Here is a 25,168-nt window from a genome sequence, read left to right as displayed (position 1 = left end):
GTAAAGCCTTAGGTCATGCATTTAATTCTAAGAAGAAATTCACCTAAGAAAGTTGAATGGACATTGGTGGTTGATCTATATCACTACTGGAAGGAGGCAGGAAATTCACTGGAAAGCTATTAAATACACTCTATAAAAAGCTTAATTTGTTATGGCTGCTGCTGTATAAATTATTCTAATTCCATTTAATCCTATCACTGAACAGTCTTTATAAGCTTAAGAGAGCTTTCTTCTATAAGAGAGCTGACATAGGTTTAGAAACACTCTCAGTCAACATGTTCCATCTCTCAGGTCATTTTTCTTGGAAACAGCTTTAGACAGAAAGCCCTCTTGAATTCTTATTTTCCACATATCTAAGCAGATAATTATTTTTAAATAGAGAGGAATTTATTTTACAGGGGACTCATTAAACTTTGAGAATAATCACTGTGATTATCACTGTGATTCTAGAATACTTCAAGAGGTCCATCACACTATTCAGAGGTCTGTAAGCTGCAGTTGATCTGAAAATTGTCTCTCTCTGTCTCTGTCTCTGTCTCTGTCTCTGTCTCTGTCTCTCTCTCTCTCTCTCTCTCTCTCTCTCTCTCTCTCTCTCTCTCTCTCTTATCTGAGGAGGAACTGGGCATTCCCATATAGATGAAGACAATGATTAAATAGGACCCTGCCTTGTTTTACCTTATACTCTCCAATTTATGCTATGAGTTAAATGAATCATCCTGCATGAATGTTCCTCGTTTTTCAGCATTATAGGTAAGATTTTTATTAGATTTTAAGCGAGAGCCTGAATACATACAGAGTTCATCATGAATTTCTATACAGTGACCAGTGTTAGCAAAGAAAATGAAGGGCCTTGTACAAGAGCATATTTAAAAGAGGCAATAGTTCCCTTGCCATAGAGAAAGGCATTCCTTTTAAAGATGGAATGAGGCTTAATTAGCTTTTAAAAAGATACATAGAAACCTGCTTCTTTATTATTTTTCTACTTTTTAAATGAAGTTTATTGAAATAAATACTTTATTTCCATATGTATATTTGACATTAGCCTAAGTCCTGGAAGAAAGAATATGAAGTTGTAAGTACTTGAAGAATATCGCTCATCATAATCCTGCAGGGTCTGACCTGCTCTAGGCTTCTGATTTTTTAAAAAGTAGGATGGAGCTAATGTCCTATGTCTGCCTGAAACAGCTTTCCAGATTTCTTTCTCTCTGCTCGGATTTCTCTGGAGATCTCCAGACAGCCATTTCTCTCTATTTTCTCCTCCAGACAGTTCTGGAAGAAGTTCTCCCTTGCTATCTAAAATATTGCCTGGGTAGCTCATCTCTTGCAGATCATAAACCCAGTCTTGTATTTTACATATCAATCCAGTTATTTACTCCAGGTTTACTTTTGTTTACCCTATGAATCAGTATAAATGACTCCAGCCCCTTAAGTTTTAGGAGACAACAAGCACACATTTTTTAACATGACAAAAGAATAAAGAGATTTGTCTGCTTTTGTTAAGCACAGATGACAACCTTGCTTGGTAGGGCCCCACCCTGGATTTAGTTTCTATCATGCCTGGAGCTGGACCTAAAATCTTTCTGTCTCAGGCTGAACTGACCTTTCAACTGCCTTTGAGTCTGCCTTTGAAAGCAAAAACTTTAGCAGAGGGGGATCTCCTTTATTTATCACTCCCAAATCTCCTTATCTCCTTCCTTAGTATCTTTCTGACAAGTTGACTCATAGTACAACTGATTTTGTTCTTTTAGATTCATAAACACCCTCATATAAGTCATACTGCATCCTTTTGCATAGTTGAGAAGTTATCCCAAGTCAATATATATATATATATATATATATATATATATATATTGTTGCTGTCACATTTATTTGCATTCCAGTCATTGCTGCTCCCTCTCTGTTCCTGCTCCCACAGTTCCTCATTCCATTCCTCCTCCCCTTTGCCTCCAAGAAGTTGTTCCCCTCCCCAACTCCCAATACACCAGGCTTCCCCTTCCCTGAGGCCTCAAGTCTCTTGAGGATTAAGCACATCTTTTCCCACTGAGACCTGAGCAGTTAGACCTCTGCTATATTTGCAGCGACCTCTCAGACTGGCCTGTGTATGCACCTTGTTGGTGGCTAAGTCTCTGGGAAATCCCTGGGGTTTGGGATAGTTTAGACTGCTGATCTTATGGGGTAATTCTCCTTTTCAGCTTCTTCAATCCTTTCCCTAATTCAACCATAGAGGTCCTTGACTTCAGTCCAATAGTTGGGTGTAAGTTTCTGCTTCTGTCTCAGTCAGCTGCTGGTAGGGCCTCTCAGAGGACAGCCATGTCAGGCTCCTGTCTGTAAGCATATCATAACATCAATAATAGTGTCAGGTCTTGGTGCTTCCTGCATGAAATTGATCCCAAGTTGGGCCAGTCATTGGACTGCCTTTCCTTCAGTCTCTTCATTTTTGTCCCAGCACTTCTTTTAGACAGGAACATTTCTGGGTCAGAAATTTCGACTGCCGGTTAGTAACCCTGACACTGAGGCCCTGTCTAGCTACTAAAGATGGACTCTGAGTTCTCTCTTCCCAGTGTTGGGTGTTTTTGCTAAAGTTACACCCATTGAGTCCTTAGAGTCTTTCATCTCCTGTGTCTCTGATACTTTCTAGAGAATCCCCCACTCCCCAACCCCTGATGTTGCTTATCTCCATTAATTATCTTGGCCCTCTCCTGCCTTCCCCATAATTAATCCTATTCTCTTTTTCCCCTCCCCCTCACCTCTTCCACACAACCCCTTCCTCCCTCTGTCTCCTGTGATTATTACCTTCCCCCTTCTAAGTAGAATTGAAACATCCTCCCTTGGGCTTTTCTGTTTGTTATATTTCTTACTTGTTATGGTCATTGGGCTATATACACCCAAGAGTGGTATAGCTGGGACTTTAGGTAGAACTATTTCCAATTATCTGAGGAGCTGCCAGAATGATTTCCAGAGTGGTTGTACCAGTTTGAAATCCCACAGCAATGGAGGAGTGTGCCTCTTTCTCCACATCATCAACAGCATGTGCTGTCACCTGAGTTTTTGAACTTAGCCATTCTGATTGGTGTGAAGTGGAATTACAGAGTCATTTTAATTTGCATTTCCCTGACCACTAAGAACTTTGAACATTTCTTTAAGTACTTCTACACCATTGGAGATTCTTCTGCTCTGTTTAGCTTTATGCCCAATTTTTAAAATGAGTTATTTGGGTTTCTTGGAGGTTAACTTTTTGGGTTTTTATATTTTGGATATTACCTGTCTGTTGTATGTAGGGTTACTAAAGATTTTCTCCCAATCTGTAGGTTGCTGACTGTTCTATTGACTGTGTGCCTTGTGTATTACAGAAGCTTTTCAGTTCCATGAGGTCCTATTTATCAATTGTAGAACTTAGATTCTGAGCCATTGGTGTTCTGTTCAGAAAATTTCTCCCTGTGCCAATGAGTTCAAGGGTCTTTCCAACTTTCTCTTCTATTAGATTCATTGTACCTGGTTTTCTGTAGAGGTCCTCAATCTACTTAGACATGAGCTATGTGCAAGGTGATATATATGAACCTATTTTCATTCTCCTACATATAGACTGCCAGTTAGACTAGCACCATTTATTAAAGATACTTTCTTTTTTCCACCATATGTTTTTGGCTGCTTTGACAAAGGTCAAGTCCATAGATGTTGGGGTTTACTTCTGGGTCTTTAGTTCTATTCCATTGATTAACTTTTCTATGTCTGTGCTAATACCATGAGCTTTTTATCACCACAGCTTGAGGTCATGGATGATGATTCCCCCAGAATTTGTTTTATTGTTGATAACTGTTTTGGCTATCCTGGGTTGTTTTGGTTTGTTTTGTTTTTCTATATGAAGTTGAGAATTGCTCTTTCCATGTCTGTGAAGAACTATATTGGAATGTTAATAGGAATTGCATTGAATCTGTAGATTGCTATTTATTTTTTTTAATTTTTTATTAGATATTTTATTTACACTTCAGGTGCCATCCCCTTTCCCCATTCCCCCCCTTAGAAAACCCCTATCCCATGCCCCCTTTTTCTTTTTGCACATATACATTTATTTAAAAATGTTAATCATAGGCTTTATAAGTTTGGTACTGCTCAATCAGAGGTGTAACCCACTACCCAACCTAGATATATCAACTATCTTTGACTGGTGGAGATACATGAACATCTGCCTCACTGTCTCCCCCCTTTTTCTCTCTTTCATCACCTAGCTTCTCCTCTCCTTCTTCTCCTCCTCTTCTTACTCCTTCTCTTCCTCTCAGTACTCCTCCCACCTTGGCTCCTCCTACATATCACCATTCCTGTTAAAATGAAACTTTTCTCTCAAAATACAATTATAGCATAATTATGCCAATTTGTACCCGTGAGGTACAAGATAGTCCTCATACCCAGTCCATCATTTTGTTGACTAACCAGAACCTCTGTCATCTCTCCTAACTAAAACACTTAGTTCTGAACCTGGCTTTTTCCTTGGCTTTAGGATGAATGTCAGCTGATTTCTCTGGACCTTCTGGGAGGCAGGCATGATATGTCCATGCTTACTGCTGACTCCTGGGAGACAGATAGGCAGTACACTGTGGGAGGGTATTATGCTCTCTGACCTGGACCAGGTGGAGAAGTGGACCAGAAGGAAGGTGGAGCTTTGCAGGTTGGGTGGGTATTTTGGTTACTTTGGACCTCCTGGGAAGCCTGTAGGTTGTAGCCTGTGGTGGGCTGACCACAGGGTAGGAAGAGGGCCAGAAGAAAAATGGAGCTTGGGGTAGAAGACATCCCAAGTCAGCTGAGCCTTGTGGTTGTACCAGCTGGCATGGGTATTTGGGTGAGAGTCTCACTCCTGTTGATTTTTTACTGAGGACCTCCTAGAAATCACAAAGGATGTAACATGTGGGCACCTATCAGGCAACTGACTTTAGGCTACTTTTAAAATTGTATATGTTGATATCTTCAAGGATTCCCAAGCATATACACATTTCCTTTGATTAATTAGACAGATATCTGTCCATTAATACTTCTATTGGTATCCAGACATAACATCTGAATGCAACCACCAGTTTGTCCTTTATGCTTGCTCTGTCAGGGGAAATGATTATTTCTCTATGATGGAACACGTGAAAGTCTCTATTTCTGGTAAACATGGGAACAACAACAAAGAGCACCCTCATTTCAGAGGGTTAATGTGAAAGCCCTCTGGATAAGGAGTATCTATAGCTTTTATGTTGATAGATGTTTTTACCATTTATTACTAAGACAGTCACTGCTCTTATATGAGATACATATTATTTTTTAAAATATGATGAATCAGAAATCCAAATAAAAATAAAATTGTTTAAATAACTTGTACTAAGTCCAAGACCTAGTAGCAAGTTTAGCCTCTAATATAGGTCCTTAGACCCAGGCTAGAATCATATCACGTTGAACAATTCATCTGCTCATGAATGAGTACAATAGCAAGCTGGAAACAAGCCTGAACACTGAACTGAAGCATTAGTCAGTAAAGGGCAGATATCAGGTAGCATCTTATAAAATAGATATACTACCACAAAGGAAACAAATGGGTACTTTCAACTTAAATATACACATTTACATACTTACATACATACATGCATATATACATATACATATTTCCATCTGTACATGTACAAATACATTGTAGAAATGTTTTTTTAATCTCTGAATTTATAGAATGACAAAGCCTAAAGAATAAATACCTAAAAGAACACAACACAGAGAATCCGTAGAGAATGAGTAGCAAGATATATATTGTACTAAAAGACCAGCACAGACAGCCTGTCCTAACTGTTGTACTGCTTTACTTAAATTACTTGTGGTTGCAAGCATACCAAAGACATCACATCTCCTGCAAGATCAATATCTCAAATTGTCACCTTGGATCTGAAAATTCCAAGAAGCTATACACGTCAAGAATGAAATTGTTAACCAAAGTATTATTTTATTTTATATTTTAATATATGTGTGATAGTTTGAATAAGAAAGACCCTCATTGGCCCATAGCATCAAGTCTGCCTGCCACTATACTTCCTGCCATGATACTAATGGACTAAACCTCTGAATGTCAGCAAGCTCCACTTAAATACTAAGTTTTATAAAGAGTTGCTGTGGTCATGGTATTGCTTGTCAGAAATAGGAGGACATTGACAGTTAGCCCTGAGAACTCTAAAACACATTTGATACTCTTTCAACTTCCTTTAAAACTGTATAATGGAAGAACAAAGAAAATAACCTAGGAACACCATGTGTAGACTGAAGCCATGGAGCAATTCCAGAAACTGCTCATAAACACATATTGCTTTGTGCCTCTCATAGTTTCATCCCTTGTAGATGAGTGTATATTGTTCAACTTTAAAATTGTTTCCCTGAATATTTTGTAGACTAGTGAAGCTTAACATTGATTCTGCAAAATTTAAGTTATTGGCATAACTTTCATTTAAGAGAAACCCCAATGAGATTAAAAACAAACAAACAAACAAACAAACAAAAAACTCTAGTAGTCTCACAGAGGCCAACTGACATTCCTTTGCCATGTCCAGGGCCACTTGGAAAATAGTAAATACCATTCTTAGACTTTCCTAGGATGATCATTTATTTAGTAATGTTGCCTCTACTTCTGAGTATTTTTAGGTAATTATTGATCTGCTTTCAAGTTAATTGGCTTCTAGAAATAAGCATGTGATTCAGTATATGCCTGTGCAGATAGAGGAATGTATAACTAAGATATAAAGTCACTACGTCCTCTACATACAATAAAAATGTAGGAAGTCTAGAGCGTGATTGAGATAACAGTAAAATGTAGAAAACACATCTTGTGTTTATATGGATATGGCACCTGTCTATAGTAAATCTGCTGGCCTATAGCTTAGACAAGACATAAGAGGTGGAAGATCATGAAGGCAGGAAGGATTCTGAGATACTGCAGGCATTGGAGCTTTGCTTGGGAAGGTATGACAAGACAGATAAGCACAGGAAACTAGCCATGTGGCAGAATGTAGATTAAAATAAATGGACTATTTTAAGTTATTATACAGTCAGAGAAGAGCCTAGCTATATGGTCAAGGTATTTGAAAAAATTTTTTGAGTCCGAGTTTTATTTCTGGGAGCATGGTGCTGGGTGAAAAATCACCTAACTTCTAGAGTGAAGTATTCTAGTTAGGTGACTACAGAAGTTTAGCAAATGGATAATGTGGTTTAAAAGGTGACAGAATAAAATAAAAATTGTAATTCTCAATATAGTTTTCTGGTAGTATTAAGCCCTTACTGCCCGATGAACATCTCTATCAGACATTGATTTACTCATTAAAACATGATGATAAAGAATTGAACTTGAAGTCATGGTCTTGGTACTTTTTTGTATAATAATTAAAATGGCAATACTAAGTAGAATTACTTAAAGAAATTTTACAGGTATGTGTTAGTGTTTAAAATTAAATTCTTTACAAAATAGATTGAGAAATGGTTGATAGTTTGCAGTTATAGAGGCCTGAAACAACTTATCTAGTAAGTACAGGTTTTTACAAGTTCCCCTAAAGGGTTATTTGGTTTAGAAAAACACAGGCAATCATATTTTTACCAAACTGGTCACAGTATAGGGTACACTCACTTTTGGCATACTTCTCAGATATGAGGTGACCCCTAACCATGAGTATATTTTCAAGAGATTTTGGCCTACTAAAGTTATGAATTAGATAAAGAAATTAATTCTGCTCACTCTTTCACATGTAAGTTTTGCTTAGTATCTACCACTTAAGTTTGAAATAGGGAGAAACCTAAATGTGTTATAGAAGTGATAGTCCAGAGTTAGTAAGAAGGCATGTTCAAGATAGAGTTAGACAGATAACTGATAGAGACCACAAATATAGCTGGAAGAAGAAAGAAGTTACGAGAGAGATAGCACCTATTTTAAAGACATACAATTTTTATATTTGAAGCAGAAGAGAATGGAAAATTAGGAATGAATATTACTTATAAGTTCAATATCATGGATATAGTTCCTTGTAGTAAATTTTATTATAAAATATTCAAAGTAGATGGAAAGGAGTATGGTGGACAAAATCAAAATTATTCAAAGGACAGATTGAATATGGTGATGATGAAAATATACCAGCATGAAATCTGAATCTGCTTTCCCCAGAGATGATGAGACATTTAGCACAAGTATCTGAGAAATATAATACATTAAAATATGTTTTAGTTGGTGTGACTAGATTTTATATATATATACATATATATATAGTCTACATATGTACATATATGCACTTAAGTATATAAATATACTACATATATTTATATGAAAAATATCACGTATAGAATTTAGATGATTACCACAAGTATGTAGAAGAATATATATATATGTATATATATACACATATATACATATACACACATATATGCGTGTGTATTTGTGTGATTTCAGATTTTTTAAATATACACACATATGTAAGATATTTATATAAATCACTTATGTATACCTGTATATGTGTCAGTCTTCAAATTGAAGCTGCGTACACCTATACACATAAAATTGTATCTCAAGTATTTTTTAAAATATATTTTTAGAGTTACACTTCGTAAAATGTCTTTAGGAATCTGCAGTTGATTAGGTAAGGTTCCCTCATATTCAGTTATTTTTTTTATGTTCCAGAATAAATATAATCCAAAAATATTTCCACTGTTTCTGTGAATTCTTTTACAAATTCATCCCACATGGTGAATTTTAGTGTTTATGTCTAATATCTAAATACAGTACTGAACAGACTATTGGTAAAGGTGTTAATGTTTTCAAATTTGTATTTTCTTAACTCTAAAAAATGTTCACTCTGATTGGGAAATGATAGAAAGGTAAGAATCATTCCACAATAATCAGCAGCAAGTATGACATCCAAGATTATATGTATTATTTTAATTAGGCATGCTTGAAAATACATATGGTTTCCTTTGAATAATAAGCATCTTCAAATGAGATTTGATTAGCAAGTGCAATCTCTTCCACAGGTTCAATTAAACCAGGTGCATTTCAATAATGATGAGTGATTATAGAAATTTTTATCAAAATCCCAGAGTCATCATTCAAACAATCTATTTTATTCTTTTAAAGTCTATGGAGTAGCTTGCACAGTAATCGTTCAAATTTCAAGTCAATGTGAGAATATTAAGAGTGAATAAATTATGCATTCATCAGTTTGTTATTTAATGTGTTTGGTTGATTTAAAGTCATTTTATTTATGCTCAAAAGACAACCATGTATGCTCGTGAGCCTTGCAATCTGTGAGAGATGGGCTTTAAAAGTTACCATGTACAGTATATGTAAAGACACACATCCAAATCCTATTGATTTTGATTTATTTTTTAAAAATAAAGTGTATGGCATTTAACTGAGTACTCTGATTTTCTTTGCTCTTATTTATATTTTATCCTTAAAAAATGGGATGATTACTTATAAGGAGAAATAAAGGGTTGCAGGGTAAAATGTTGTATCCTTACTTGCTGTCAAGGACACAAAGCTTTCACATTTTAAAAAGCGGGGATGGCATTTACTTTTAAATCTATGCCAAATACAATTTCAATATATATTTATTTCTGGTAGTGATGATATAGTGTGAAACATTATCCAAATGTCTCTTATCCTGGGGAAATATGCATGCACAAAAGGTTCACTCCTTGTAAAGCTGCACTATTTATTTCTACCCAGAGAAGCTTATGATAAAATCTATTCCTCATAATGATAAAGTCTATAACATATTTTACAGAAACATGATCTGAATTTATAGAGATATGATATAGGCTTTTGTAGACTAAATATAAAAATACATTATGCCTATATCAGAATGTACATGTAAATAAAAGCAACAGTTTTTGCTATTATTAAAAAATCAAATTATAAATATGTAAACCCTAGGCTGTATATATGACTCAGTGATAAGACACATGCCTAGCATGCTTAAAATTCTGGAATCAATATCAGAACTTGAACAAAACTTCAAAATGTACAAAAACTGTTTGAAAGGTTTAACTTAAACCATTTCTTTTTTTTTGCTGTGTTGATTTAATGAAATCAGCAAAGTTATATTTGTGTCATTAATGTGGATGGAAAATGTCATACATACTCTGTTCTTTCCTGTAATCAATCCCAAAGTGATCAATAAAAGATTAAGCTGTATACTGTGCCCCTTCCCACTGTGGGAATCAGAATTTTAATATGGGAACCTTAAAATGATGAAGAGAGGCAAATTTACTAATAAGAAATAGGAACAAAACTCTTTGGTCCTGGAAACAAATAAGAGGCTCATGATGTTAGTTACTTTAGCAGCAATTTTCTAGATACACACATTTCCTCTCACTGTGCTTCCTTACACAACAGATGGATGTCTGCCTATCATGTACAAAGCTCATAGTTCTATAATAATACATTGAAAATCATTATGCCAAGTACTACATAGACTTCTAAGGAAAGCATGAAGAGGCCATGGGTTCATGCCAGATTCTTCAACTTTTTAACCTTGTGAAATAACATTATCATCTTCTAAGTCTATGTTGCAGAAATACACAATAAAGATACAAAAGAAAAAATGGCAAAAAGTTCTTATATTATTTTAAGTAAGTTTGTGATTTTGTTTTGAGCCCAAGTCATAGCTATTCTTGGCTACAAATAGTCTTTAAATTGTTGGTTAGATACATCAGAAACAAGAAGGCCATCTTCGCTGTGCCTTAGTCTGTTTTCTGCTATTGAAACTGGTAAGTTATAAATAACTAAAGTCGTTTAGCTCTCAGCTTTGGAGATTAGGAATTCTAAGAACATGTTCCTGGCAAATAGCGAGAGTCTTCATGCTACACTGTAGAAAACCAATGGAACACAGAAGACAGACAGATGAAAATCTCATTGAACTTGTGTGTTATAACTAGCCTGCTACTGAGACAAGCCTCTACTTTTCATGGGCCTTTTTCAGAGGTCATAAAATGAGAACACTTTTAATACTACTGCTTAGGCAAATTCTGAGGCCAATAGGTCCTAGAGGAGCTGGGCGTCACACACAGCATCTGCTCTGCATTGAAACCTATACATTCTCATGAGTGGGAAAAGCACATGCACATTTAAAAAATAATAAAAAGTATTAGAAAGTGTGGAAATACAAGTGATTAAGGAACAGTGGCACAGTGGGTTTGGAGAGGAGATTGCCAGCTGGCATTTGAGTGCAATAGGAAAACAAACTTTTAAAAAAATATGTGGTATGATCTAATTTATTGTTCAAAGAAAGGAAGAACATTCCAGATCTTATGTAAAGAATCTTTAGAGGAGACTAATGCATCAACATTGCAAACACAACTAAGGCATTATTGCTTTCTGATACCAAATGTGTAGCAGCCAGGTGTGTGTTTATATTCATGATGGTAAATTCGTTACCTTAACAATATAAAACAAAGCTTGACTTAAGTTGTGTGTTGAAAACACATGAAAGTTACTTTACTACGTTCTTTTGAAACAGATGAGTTTATGTTTTATCTATTGTAAAGTCTGACTCACTATTATATTTAAAAATCAGCTGCCATCCTTAAGTTTTAGAACACCTTCATATGTAGTGTTTCTTTGAAATTTACTATCTCCTATCTCTACCTTCAACTATGTAGGATATTATAATGCCATAAACTGGAGTTATATACATATACACATACATACACACACACACACACACACACACACACACACACACACACACATATATATATATATATATATATATATATATATATATATATTCATTCCTAGAGTTTAGGAAGCAAAGACAGGCTGCTGGCAGTTTCCATGTCTGATAAGGGTTGATTCCATCAAATATTGTGTCTTGTTTAGCTGAGGATGGGCTTACTAATAGATATCTTGCTTAACAAGCAAAAGGTTCTGTGTTTATTCCTAGCACCATGTGTGTCTTAATGAGGGTTTCTATTGCTGTGAAGAGACAGCATGAGCATGGCAACTCTTCTAAGGAAACATTTAATTGGTGCCGGCTTATAGTTTCTAAGTTTAGTGCATTGTTGTCATGGTAGGAAGCATGGAGGCACAAAGGCATACATAAGACTGCAGAGGTAGCAGAGAATTCTACACCCAAATTGGCATGCAGCAGAGAGATAATGGCAGTAAGACTTCTGAAATCTTCAAGCCCAATGCATATGACACACTTTCCTCAACAGGACCACACCTATTCCAACACGACTTTATAATAGTGGCAATTCCTTATGAATGCTGTTTTCATTTAAATCACCACAACATGTATACAGGTTCATGTACACATGAGTATACACACACACACACACACACACACACACACACACACACCACCACCACCACCACCACCACCACCACCATTACCACCCCACCCCAACCCCACTTTATTCAGTGTCTTACTGCATTTCCTCACATGGTTTGTGGGACTATTTTATCCTTTTATAGAAACAGTAATTTCAATTATGAGGGCTCCACTCCCAGTTTCTAATACATTCCAAGCCTTTATATCCTCATATTATCATCTTCTGAGTATAATATCACTTATGAATTTTGGGAGGAATTTTCAATTCCATATTTTTAAAAAAATTTTTTTATTGTATCTCAGAACATGAAATTCTTCAACATGAAATTGGTGGTCAGATGTCAACTTGTAAGAGTCTATTCTCTCTTATAGTGATAAGTCCCAGGAATATTAAAATCAGGTTGCTAGGCTTATAGCAAGAGCTTTCACCTATGAAGCCATCTTGCTGGCCTATCTCCAGTCATTTTTATTTCTTGGAACCACACTCGTAAACTATAAATGCACACATGCATACATAATTACCTATGATTAATAGTTGAAAATGAAGTACCATGGGAAGCATGTATAATATTTGATCTGTACCCAGGAATTCCAAACTAAACTATGAGACATTATAAAGATTATTATAGAAAAACATAAATATTGGAGATAACAATGAAATAATAAGTTATAATGAGAAAAATAATAAATTTAAAAACTAATCATGTATCTCTAAATAATATAAACTCTGAAAGTAATAACTCAATGAATGATTAAAATTATTACTGCGTCTATAATATATATATTATAAAAATATTTATTACAAATATATTATGAGGACATGCTATGAATCTAGTCTAGGCCCTCTCTAAAATCAGCAAGTATTCTTAACTGCTGAGCCATCTCTTCAGCTTCTCTTTCTCACAGCTTAATACTTTACATGAACAAATTATCATATATATTAATATATAATCACATAATTATGATTTTATTATCAATATTACACACACATATATCAATATTACACACACATATATACATATCTTATACATATATATGTACATATATATCAGTAGATTATTATTGAGCTGAAAATGAATCTAAAATATAATTCAGAAAAATATTAGAGTAAATTTTAAAAATAAAGGGGTTGATAAATGAGAATCATATTACTTAGACTTTTTCATTCCTAATTTAGTAAAAAGGGCAATTATGGGTTTGTAGCAGTTTATGAAGTAATGATAGCTACGTGTATATATATATTTGTATTGTGCATTTGTGTGTGTGTGTCTGTGTGTGTGTGTGTGTGTGTATGTATGTATGTATGTGTGTGTGTCCACAGAGGTGAGAAGAGAGCATCAGTTGTCCTGGAACTGGAGTTAAAGAATATTATGAACAGCAAGATTTATTTTTTAGGAATTAAAATCAGGTCCTCTGAAAGATCAGCAAGTGCTCTTAAGTACTAAACTTTTTCTCTAGATTTCTCAAATTTTACTTTTAATATTAAGTCATAAGTAGTATATGTTGAAAACCAAATCTTCATCTAAACAATATGTATGAAACTGTCCTAAAAGAAAAGCAACTGTAAAATGTTAACTAAGCTATACCCAAGACTTGATATTATATGCTTGTAGTCTGGTATTGGGGAGGCAGAAGCTAAAGGATCCCTACGGCTTGCTGGTCATCAGACTAACGTAGCATAATTAGTAAGTTCCAAGCCAGAGAGAAAGCATGTCTCAAAGAAGGTGGGTAGTGTCCAGGGGTTGTACTCTGGCTGACACAGACACATAGACACACACACACACACTTGAAATTACAATCTCATAGTCTACTATATGTGCAATATTTTGTGATAAGTTTACCAAATTTTGCATTATTCCTATTTTTATTATGTATACATAAACATGAACAAGAACACATGTCACTGAGCAATTTATATTCTTCTAGTAGCATTTTCTTATGTGTAGAAACAATGTATTAAGAGTTCTAAGCTTTTTAATTCTACTTCTGGTATGTCTCTGAAAAGTTCTGTGATGATCAGAAAGTCATTTCAATTTGCAACCCCTATTTCTTTATGTGCAAATTGAGGTGATAAGATCAGATAGCAGCCGGGATGTCTTTCATCATTTGCTACTCTACAAATTTATGCAAAATATTTCATCTCCTAAAAGTTAGTTTTGTTACTTATAAACGTGTATTTGCATTCTCTATTTCATAAATATGTATTGTCCAGTAATTAATTTTCATTTGAAGTAAAAAAGTCATTTGTCCAAAGAATGTCATAAAACAGATTACAGTTAAAGCCCAGGGACCTCTTAACTTCCCTAAATAGATAAGTTAGATCAATAGAGTACAACACTTTGAGGTGTCCCCAAGTTTCTGAATAAGTTGAATAGAGGAACACTGGGGTCATTGATACTCTTAAAGAGGTACATAATTAACAATTTATGATTCATGAATGCAAAAATATAACACATTACTAAAAATACCTGAATTAGTTGCTCTTTTCTATTACATCAAGCTTTAAGTGGAAGAAACTTTGGTTTCTGGACATAGTTTTGTTCATTTTCAAATTACCCGAGTGACTTAATAAGCTTTTGTTCCTCATAAAATTGTCTCATGAATTGTATTCTTTATTCATGTACTGCCTCAAAAATCTATATGGTACCTAATTTGTATTTATATTTTAAAGGTAAAGTTAGATAACATTATATATATATTTTTTCAAGATTTACAGAACTATTTCATGATACATATACAAATTGAGATCTATCTCAATTTGCTCAAACAAAACAAAACAAAACTCCATTTAAGGAGGCAAAAATCTCAGTGTTTTAAAACACTTGCCTCCAAGATAGACAACTCCAGTCTGAGTCTCTGGACCCATGTGGTAGAACTGACTCTCAGAATACCTGACTTAGTATGTGTTAAAAATACAAATACAGACACACTGGTTCTGAAAGTTTGTTCCCTCACCCACAGCCATCTGTCATTACTGATGTTTATTTGTTTTATTGAGTCTGTGTTGAATGTAGCCTACATTGACTCTAAACTACATTGAAACTACATTGAAGTCAAGATGACCTTGAACTTTGATCTTCCTGCTTCTGCCTCCCAAATTCTGGAACTGTCAGACTGCTGCCTCATGTTGTACTGGGAGTATGAGGCCTTGTTGGTAATACAGGAACACTACACCAATTAAACTAAAGCTACAACCTGGATATTTACTATAAAATGGTGGATGTCAGGATATTTACTCAGATAACCTTAGCCTATCCCCTATGTGGGGAAGTCATCCCTAGGAACTTTTATCTTTGAAAGCTATACAGGTTTATCTGATGCTAACACTCCAATCACTCTGTTTATGAATTCTAATGTTCAGTATAAAACGCAGACTCTTTGTTGTATTTACTGAGCCTTTCATAGTCCAAACTATATTACTATAGTCACTGCTTATAATAAGTTGACTTGTTTGTGTAAGTTGAAATGTAGTCAGGCCTTCTTGGTTCCAGTGAAATGCCTAGCTACAGTTTCTCTCAAAGGTTGGGTCTCAAGTTGGGCCAGTCATTGGTTGGCTATTCCCTCAATTTTTGTTTCATCTTTATGCCTGCACATAGCTAGGCAAGACAAATTTTGGGCCAAAAGTTTTGTGAATGGGTTGGTGTCTCCCTTGCTCCTGTAGAAGTTCCCTCTGGCTACAGGAGGCCACTTTAGACTCCATAAACCCGGTTGCTATGAGTCTCAGCCAGGATAACCTCCATAGAATCCTTGGAACTTCTGTCAACCCAGGTCCTGCCTCACCCCAGAGATGCCTGCATACCAATTTCTCTTCTCTTTTCCATTCATCTCCTTTTCTCTACACCTGATTCCCATTCCCCTCCCCACTTCCCTTTCTCACTCGTTTCTCTCCCTCCATCCACCTCCAACACACATTTTGTTTTCCCTTCAAGTGAAATACTCATTTGGGCCCTTTTTGATACTTAGCTTCTTTCAGTCTGTGTATGGTAGCATAGTTATCCTGTACTTCATGGCTAATATCGAATTATAAATGAGGACAGTGTGATGTGTCTTTCTGGGTATGGGTCACATCACTCAGGTGTGCTGTTCTAACTGGAAGTTGTATGTAGCAGATTTCAAATCGATCCATATTTATCACCCTGCACAAAACTCAAGTCCAAGTGGGTCACAGGACTCAACATAAAACCAGATACACTAAATCTAATAGAAGAGAAAAGTGGGGAATAGCTTTGTTGGTATGGGAGACAACTTCCTTAAAAGAATACCAATGGCTCAGGTATTAAGATCAACAATTGATAAATAGAACCTCATGAAACTATATGGCAAAGGACACTATCAATAGAACAAAATGGCAGCCTACAAATTGGATAAAAGTCTTTACCAATCCTACATCCTACAGGGGACTTATATTCAAAATATATAACAAAGTCAAGAAGTTAGATGCCAACAAACGAAATACTCCAATCAAAAATGGGGTACAGATCTAAGCAGAAAATTCTTAACAGAGGAATTAGTAATGGCTGAGAACCAGCTAAAGAAATGTTCAATGTGTTCACTCACTAGGAAAATGCAAATCAAAATGACTCTGAGATTCCATTTTACATGCATCAGAATGGGTACAATAAAAACCTCAAGTGATAATAAATGCTGGTGAGGATGTGAAGCAAAGAAAATACTTCTACATTGCTGGTGGGACTACAAATTTTTTAAAAGCACTCTGGAAATCAATTTGGCAGAAAATTGGGAATAGTTCTACCTCAGGACCCAGCTATACCAACCACTCCTTGGTATAAATGAAAAGGATGCTCTACAATACTACAAGGATACTCACTCAGTTATGTTGATAGCAGCTTTATTTGTAATAGACAGAAATTATAAATCCACTTGTCCCTCAACCAAAGAATAGATAATACTATGAATACTACTCAGCTATTAAAAACAAGCACATCATGAAATTTTCAGTTAAATGAATGGATCCAGGTTCCCTTGTTAATAGATTCAGCAGAGGAGTACATATTATGGAACAAGGAGCCTTGCAGTGGTAGACAGGGAAATAAACTAATTCATCTAAGGATCTGCTAAGATCACACAGACTACTGACAAAATGGAAGGGGGTCAGGCAGTGTTCACCATCTGCTTCTTGCCTGTGAGAGAGAAGATCTACTTGAACCCTGATGAACTTTCTCACAGACAATAGGCATTTCAGGTATGTTCAGGTTGTCCTCAATAAGAGCTGCAAGAGAGAAGATTTGTTAGAGCTCTGGTAGATGTCTACCATTCGTTCCAGTTCTAGAAAGGAGTCATACAGATAAACTATTTAAACGAGTCAGATAATCATCAAAGACTCTCAATTATGTCATCCCTCATCAATAACCAGCCATGTCCTGAAACTTTCTGGGAATATTGTGTCCAATAGAGAAAGTGAGGTCTTAACAGGATCAAGATAAATAGAGAATCAAGAATTAAATGCACACATTGTAGGTAAAAGGCTATCATATTTTTAATATGTTATATTTCTATATTCTAAACTTTGCTGATGCTGGTAACATGGAACCAGGGAGTATTGACTTTCTGAAAGTAAAGCACAAGCTCACTCACCTTCATTTCTCCAAACAAAGCTTTTCTTTAGCAACTTGCATAGAATGGTCAAAGCTACAAGATATGTCTGAATTGTCAAGTCACTGCAGTGTACCTGAAACACACTCTCCTTCATTTGAGACACTGGCAAGGAGAGTCCTTTTCAGAAAATCTGCTTATTTCTCTTTTCTTCTGTAAAGGACTCATTCATTGATCAAATTTGGCTTTTTCAGAGGTTGAATGAACATTTGAATGTCTTCCTTTTACTAGAATGTTCTCAATTCTCCAGCTTTTCTAAATGTTAGTCTTTCTTTACAGCCTCACAGAAGTAGAATCTTTAACCAGAGGTCTGATATTATTGCTCTTTGTAGTAATCCTTGTGTTCTCTCAGGTGACTATCGTAACTGCTTCACATTTTTACATCTAACTCAGAATGTGCGTATGTGTGTTTGTGTTTGTGAGTGCCTGTGTACTCCTGTATATATGTGTATCTGTATACGTGGTATGGTAGGGGCAAGTGTAGAGTTCAAAGGGCAACCTTGGATGTCCGTTCTTACTATCCACCATGTATAAGGCAAGGTTTCACTGATATTGTCCACTGTGCTACAAAATTCTTGCTACTTAACACAGGAGCTTTTAGAAATTTCCCTCTACTTCCAGTTTTGCTGAAACATCATTAAGATTATAGCTGTGAACTATTACTGAGACTAATGATTTGCGTTCAGATCCTCATGTCTGTGTACCATGTGTTCTCACATCTCTCCAGCACTAACCAGAACACTTGAACAGAATACTAAGGCTGTTCGACTTGTGTCATTTCCAAGTGTTGCATACATATCTCTAAGATAAAGTGTTGAGATGATATTACAGGATCCTGTCACATGGGCTAATTGGTGAAAAGCAATAAGACTTTCAAATTCTTTGACTGTTCTATGGACATTCAAGATATATTTAAAGAATATATCTTAGCTGAATTTAAAGAATATATCAGGGCTGGATCAATCCTGTCTGTTTCTAAGCAACTCATAAAAAAGAAAGAGCCATCCCCAGAATGCCTGAGCATTCTGTGCACTCTGTGTCTGTAGCACCTTATTTACATGCATATACTTTAGATTCAACTGAACAATGGCATCTGCTTTCCAGAAAGTTGCTAGAGGAAACTTGTCATGAATATAATAGCACATCAAAGGAAATGAAGCCTGGGTGTTTTTTTCACTATTTCTAAAATGTCAAGTCTCACTCTGTAGGAAGTAGTCTACAACAACATTTATTGCATTTAAAGTCGGGGGCGGGGAAAGAATTTCATTCGCTATGTAATAGCAAACCTTCCAGGTCATATATATTTTGACCATTATTTAAATCTGAGATCGCTGTAGGAAAAAGCAGTTAATTCAAAAGAATAATATTTTTTCATTGCTATTCCCATTGTCTTCCCTCTCTGTTGCTTCTACAGTTTTATGATGAAAACATGTCATTATTTAATTAAAATGTAGAATGATATTATGACATATTATTTCTAGAGGAACAAAATTCAACCCAAACTACATTGAAACAACAGAGGCATAGATTTTGATGGCTCTCACTGTAATTATTATACAAAAGCACATTATTATGTGAGCAGTGTATATGAGAAAAGTAGCATTGGTCAATTAACACAATATCATAGTTAATACCGAATGTCAATTTGATAGGGTATAGAATCATCAAAGAGAAAAGCCTCTGGGTATGACAGTAAAAGAGTTTCTAGATGATATTAGCTACTAGAAATGCCTAAGGAATTCATCTTGATAAGGAAAATTGAAGTGGGAAGACATTCTACCTGGGTGGCACCATTCATTGGGCTGGGGTCCTACACAGAATCAAAATAGAGAACAAGATGAGTACCAGCATTCAGATCTCTCTCTGTCTCTCACTTGAGCATGGGATGTGCCAGCTGCCTTTTTAAGGTCCTGCAACCATAACTCTCCCAACATTATCAACTGTACCCTCAATAAGGGAGACCAAGGATTGTCTTTGAACATAATTAAATTCATGCTTGTCAAAATGTCTTTTGCTACATGTTACAAACCAATACTGTATTTTTTGATCAGCTAATTTAATTATATTGTTTTAAAACATATTACTTTGTGTGTGCAGATACTGGCATTGTACTCTGAAAGTGTAAGCTATAAGAGAAAGCTTCTCCTAGAAAATAAGTAACACTTCTGCATTCCTGCATCTTGTACTTGACACATGTTGAGTTATCATTGTTAGAGGCTTCTAAGTCTGTGATCTTTTGCTTCAGGATTGGATAATTGATGGAGTTCTTAATGTAATAAGGATACAATGACAATACCTCAGTCTCTCTTGTTTTTAACTCCATAGCACAGGTGACCTGTAGACTTAATGGGAGAAATAGGGATGAATAGCTATTTTTACGAAACCATGACTTTTTCTTCATAGTTTCAGGACATGTATGCTGAATAAGCTTTAAGATACTTAAAAAAAATCAGCAGCATAATCTAATTAAGAAAGATTATATGATATAAGGACATTTGCTTTTCACCCAGGTTATTCCTGGTTCTTTTCTTCTTGATGTAGAGCCTAAGTTAGTGTCTTCCTCACAGAATGAATTTTCTTGAAGAAGCCTGTTCTGATTCTTCTAATGAGTAAGAACTCCTGAGTAGCTTTTCATGATGCCTTGTGAAACCTTTATCCTAAAATTATAGCTAATATCTCCTTTTATTAGCACCATTCCAATAGCTCCAATAACTTAATTAGGTCCTTCACATATAGCTGAATGTTGCCTTAATAGTAGAAATGTCTTCAGGCAGCATGGATGAGGACAAGTGGCTTGCCACTGATATCCATTGGCATGGTGGCAATTGTAGTTATTAGATGCATTTCCCCCAGCTTTTTTCAATGATCCTAAATTTAGAGTCCTAGTTGGCAGTCCTCTAAATAGACACTGGCTCACAGGCATTGACTGTCCTCTCTATTGTTCTTACTCTTCCAGATTATCTGATTATCAACATTATTCATTTAATAAAATTGATATTAGAAACAATCTTTACTGATGAGCATCACAGGAAATTGTTTTGCTTCATACATGAAAATTAGTACTGGCATGCATGAAAATTGTATGTTTGCTAATGTGATTTGCTCAGGTCTTTATTTTAAACATCTGTCATGGATATAGCAAGGTCTTGGTCGTTCCTTAGAATATATTTTTGGTTCAATAATGTGTGTCAGTAGACACTTGTATTCTTGATTTGTTAATATTGAAAATGAGGGATAATGTGCTAATTGGTGTTATAATTGGAGTCTTGGTTCAGTATCCAAAATGCTTTCTGTCTGTTCTCACAATGAACATGTAATAGCTAAGTGGCCTTGAAATAGTTAATTAATTGAACAGTATCTCAGTTTTCTCATCTGCAAATTATAATAATACTTTTTTATGGTTTAAATGAATTGATTCATGTAAAGAATTTAGAAGATTGCCTGACACAATAGAAGAGCTCTAAAATGTTAGTTGTTAATATTATTGCTAAATCATGTTGAAGTTAGTTATTAGGGAAACATAATGAAGATATTTAATCTTGTACTGGCCTGACAAAATAATACTTGACAGTAAAAATAGAAAAGCATGTGTCTTGATGTTTCTTCTTCCAATGCAACAGAAAATATTAACACACTGGGCTCTTCTCTTCAAATGGTATGATTAACAAAGACAAATATAATTCTTACACTTTCTAATGTTATCTAGATTCAAATATATTAACTAGATTGTTTACAAGCTGATGACCTGAAAATGTATTTCATTCACTATAATAGGAGAAGAAATTGGCAATTCCTGACAGAGAACAGGGCCCTAACCTAGGAAAAACAGTAGAATCACCTGTATTCTTGAGATGAAGTATTTGATTTTCATGATACATTCCCAAAATTGTGGTCTGCCAATTGCAGCAACTCTGCAACGGACATATGTGCCAATCCCAACCTTGTATCCTGGAATTCTTGTTCATCTTCTGAGAGCTGTAGACAGTGTGGTAGAGAATTATCCGTTCTCTGGGAGCATTGGAAGAAAGGATTTGCTTTCCTTCACAGACATCTACAGCTCTGATGACTTCATTGCCAGCATCCTAGGTTACCTTGTGTACTCTTACTCTTCTTTGGTTTCACACACACGTTTTCTATAGACAGTTAGTTGGTAGATAATAGCTACTTTGGAGTTCCTAGTATTAGCCACATACCTATTAAAGTCAGATATTCAATGTGTTTCTTGAACTAAAAAGTATTTTTAAAATTAATGTGCTCCTAAGAGATTCTTCTGAGATTCTTAAAAAACAGATTTAAAAATTCTTTGCTCACAAGTAACTTCACAGGAGACTATCAGTCAATCTTAACTATTCTGGTATTTTAGAAACTTTAGCTCCTGAGGAGAGGACCCAGGAATATGAAAGCTTCAACATCCTCTTTTCGGTTACGTTTCTATCTAGTCACTCTCAGCACCAACCTAATCCTAATTACCTGCCAGTAGCACCTTCCCATCAATGTATGAATTGTAGATTTAGTTTCCCATATTCTGACATGGACTATATATCAGACAGTACCCCATGGGGCTCTAGGTTTCACTGCTGTCTAGCGACTGAGGGTCTGGCAGCTATCAGTCAATTTTATGAGAGGTTGATGTACTTAAGTCAGAAAGCATATGAATTCATTACAAATAGGAGTATGGACAGAGAGATTTAGGGTCTTCTTTTACTTCTTTACAAATAATTAATTAAAACTTCTTTATAAGACTTTTTCATAAACCTAAAGATACATCCACAAAAAAAAAAAAACAAAAAAAAAAAAACATCAAGTTCACATCTGGCTTTGTGTGATGATGTGAAATGGTTACTTAAACTTACTGGATCTTGGTTTTGTTATCTGTTACAAAAACATAATGACTCCTGCTCTATTGAGCTACACTAAGAATTAAATGTGGTGAGAACTTCTGAACAGCGTCTGATTCCAGAAATTTCTTGATAAATTTTGAGCCTTGGTATATTAGTTCTCCTTGTTATGTTTAAGAAGACTTTCTCTGTGCAGGTCATTTCAGTCATCCAAACTGCTATTAATTCCTCTCATTGCCAGCTTCAAGGATGTCCTTGTAGTGTGATAGGTAGACTAGAAACAGGAGCCTCACATGAGTATCAGGGAAATGCGTGCTCTGCTGTTTGTGGATGCCCAGGACTGTAAGAAGGACTTTTAGCACAGCTCACCTCCCTTTATATGGCACTGGACTCACAGCTCTCCCTCTTGCCCATGAACCTGCAAACGTAGCTGGTTTCACATCTATTATGGCCCAGATGCCTTCAAAATGACACGTCTCATTGCCAGATTTTTCTCCAAAGAAGTAGCAGGGTGGCTGGCATGTATTCCTGTTGTTGGTGCTGCCAAATGAACTCTTTTAAAAAACAGAACAAAACAATGTTCTCTGGCAGCGCAAAGTCACCCTCCTCCTACCTCCTCTTCCTTTCATTTGAATCCTTTGTAAAGTGTGGCTTCCACATACCCAAAGCATCAACAAAACATGTCTGTGCTGTAGTTTCTATTATCCAGTGCAAATTGGAAAAAGGAGCCTTCGTACTTCCTAACATCCGTTAAATTTTTCTTTTACAAATAATTTATTTCCAAATATTGGTGTTCACTGAATGATTTGGACAGGGTGAATGGAATAGAAGGGTGACTCGTATCAATCTGATGCAGGCTGTTTTCTGTTCCTAAAGCACAGTGTGAGCATGCAGGGAGCTCCCCACAGGATATGAGACAGATGTGCTGGAGATCAAACTCTACAAAGATATCTTCGCCAATGGGGAGAAAAAATCCATTGCTACATTTGGGAGTGAAATACCTTTGAGAAATAACAGAATCTATTCCCTTTATTGCTCAGAAATGTATTTTTCAAGTTTGGACAGATCAGACTAAATTTCCTTCTTAACATGACATGAAATATGTGAATAATAAGGAAATAAAGTTTTTAAATTATATAGGATACGATGCATCTTGAATATGTAGTTCTGATTATCTAAAATTCTACTTACTTCATATTTTGTATCTCTGATGGTTTCTATACTGACTCAGGTTAATAGTCTGATTTCTGAGTGTAGTTTTCATACAAAATCCACAATGCATTTATGATACCAACACGATCATTTCCATCTCTGCTTGGATTCAGGCTCATAAAAGACAGACGGACATGTGAACAGCCTTGGAAAACATATATGAGGGTAAAAGAGATATAGCAATGGGGATTACTGATGACCTGAATGTCCTATGATAGTTGTCTGAATACAGACTACTATAGCAGATTATTATAGAAAGCATGCTCTAAACTCAGATGTAGCATGTTTCAGTTTTCAAACAGTTTTAGGGTACAGTGAGGATTCTGTGTCTGTGTAAAATAATCCCAATATGACCTTGAGGATGCCATTTAAAGCTTAATTTACTTTTTTTAAAATTTAAAGTAAGATGTGTTCTGAAAAATATATATAAGTAGCATTGGTTTTGATGAATTCCAGAAGCATGATTAGTGATAAAGTTAAGCATTAAGAGAGGCATACCTAAAGGACTAAAATGTATTAGATTGGATTACATATGAAATACAGCAATGATTAACTAACTGTGTCTGGAGTTTCTTAAGTTTAGTAACCAGAGGATATTTTGTTTGTTTGTTGTTATTTTCTATAATATTTGATAATTTTTAAGATTAGGGAGGGTTTTAAACTAATTTGTCGACAGTAACTCAAAAAAGAATATTCCATCATGTCCTCTTGCTATCTTCTGACATCAGAAATGTATCTAGCCTTTGTTCTTTACATATATGTAAACTCAAAAAGAATTTGAAAGGAAAAGGATTTTTAATTTTTTTTATTATTACTCTGGGCACATAACAGGATATGAAATACTTAAATGTGCATGTTAACTACTGAATGCTAAAAATTATTTTTCTTTTCATTTCAGCTCTCAGGAGAAGTAATTTTACAAATTGCCAGTGAACCAGTTCTGCCCTTCAATGCTCTCGATATAGCATTAGGAGTTCAAAACAGCCTTAAAGGTATTTTTTCTTTAAATTGTTTTTATTTTAATAAGCAGACAAAGTTTTCAAATACTTTCAACAGGATTAGATAAAGAATCCAGTATCTTAAAAGTTGTGGTCATGTTTACTTTCTACCTCTGAGGGGAAAAATGAGAAGAGTTGAGAAATATTTTAGCTACTCTGCAGGGAGAAGTGGGACAAACAT

The 25,168-nt window shown here is 35.3% G+C and overlaps 1 protein-coding gene across 1 annotated transcript in view; it reads left to right on the top strand.

Moving 5' to 3' along the window:
• The window catches only part of Naaladl2 (N-acetylated alpha-linked acidic dipeptidase like 2), an 808,912-nt gene that overhangs the window by 725,641 nt on the left and 58,103 nt on the right, over positions 1-25,168 (top strand). Inside the window, 1 exon segment of the mRNA XM_034499893.2 lies at positions 24,888-24,981. Within this exon segment, the coding sequence (XP_034355784.2) occupies positions 24,888-24,981 (94 nt within the window).

The sequence above is a fragment of the Arvicanthis niloticus genome, chromosome 4, assembly GCF_011762505.2.
Source record: "Arvicanthis niloticus isolate mArvNil1 chromosome 4, mArvNil1.pat.X, whole genome shotgun sequence".
NCBI classification, from domain to species: domain Eukaryota; kingdom Metazoa; phylum Chordata; class Mammalia; order Rodentia; family Muridae; genus Arvicanthis; species Arvicanthis niloticus.
The sequence above is the reverse complement of the archived record's forward strand: the minus strand, read 5'-3'. Positions and strand labels throughout refer to the sequence as shown.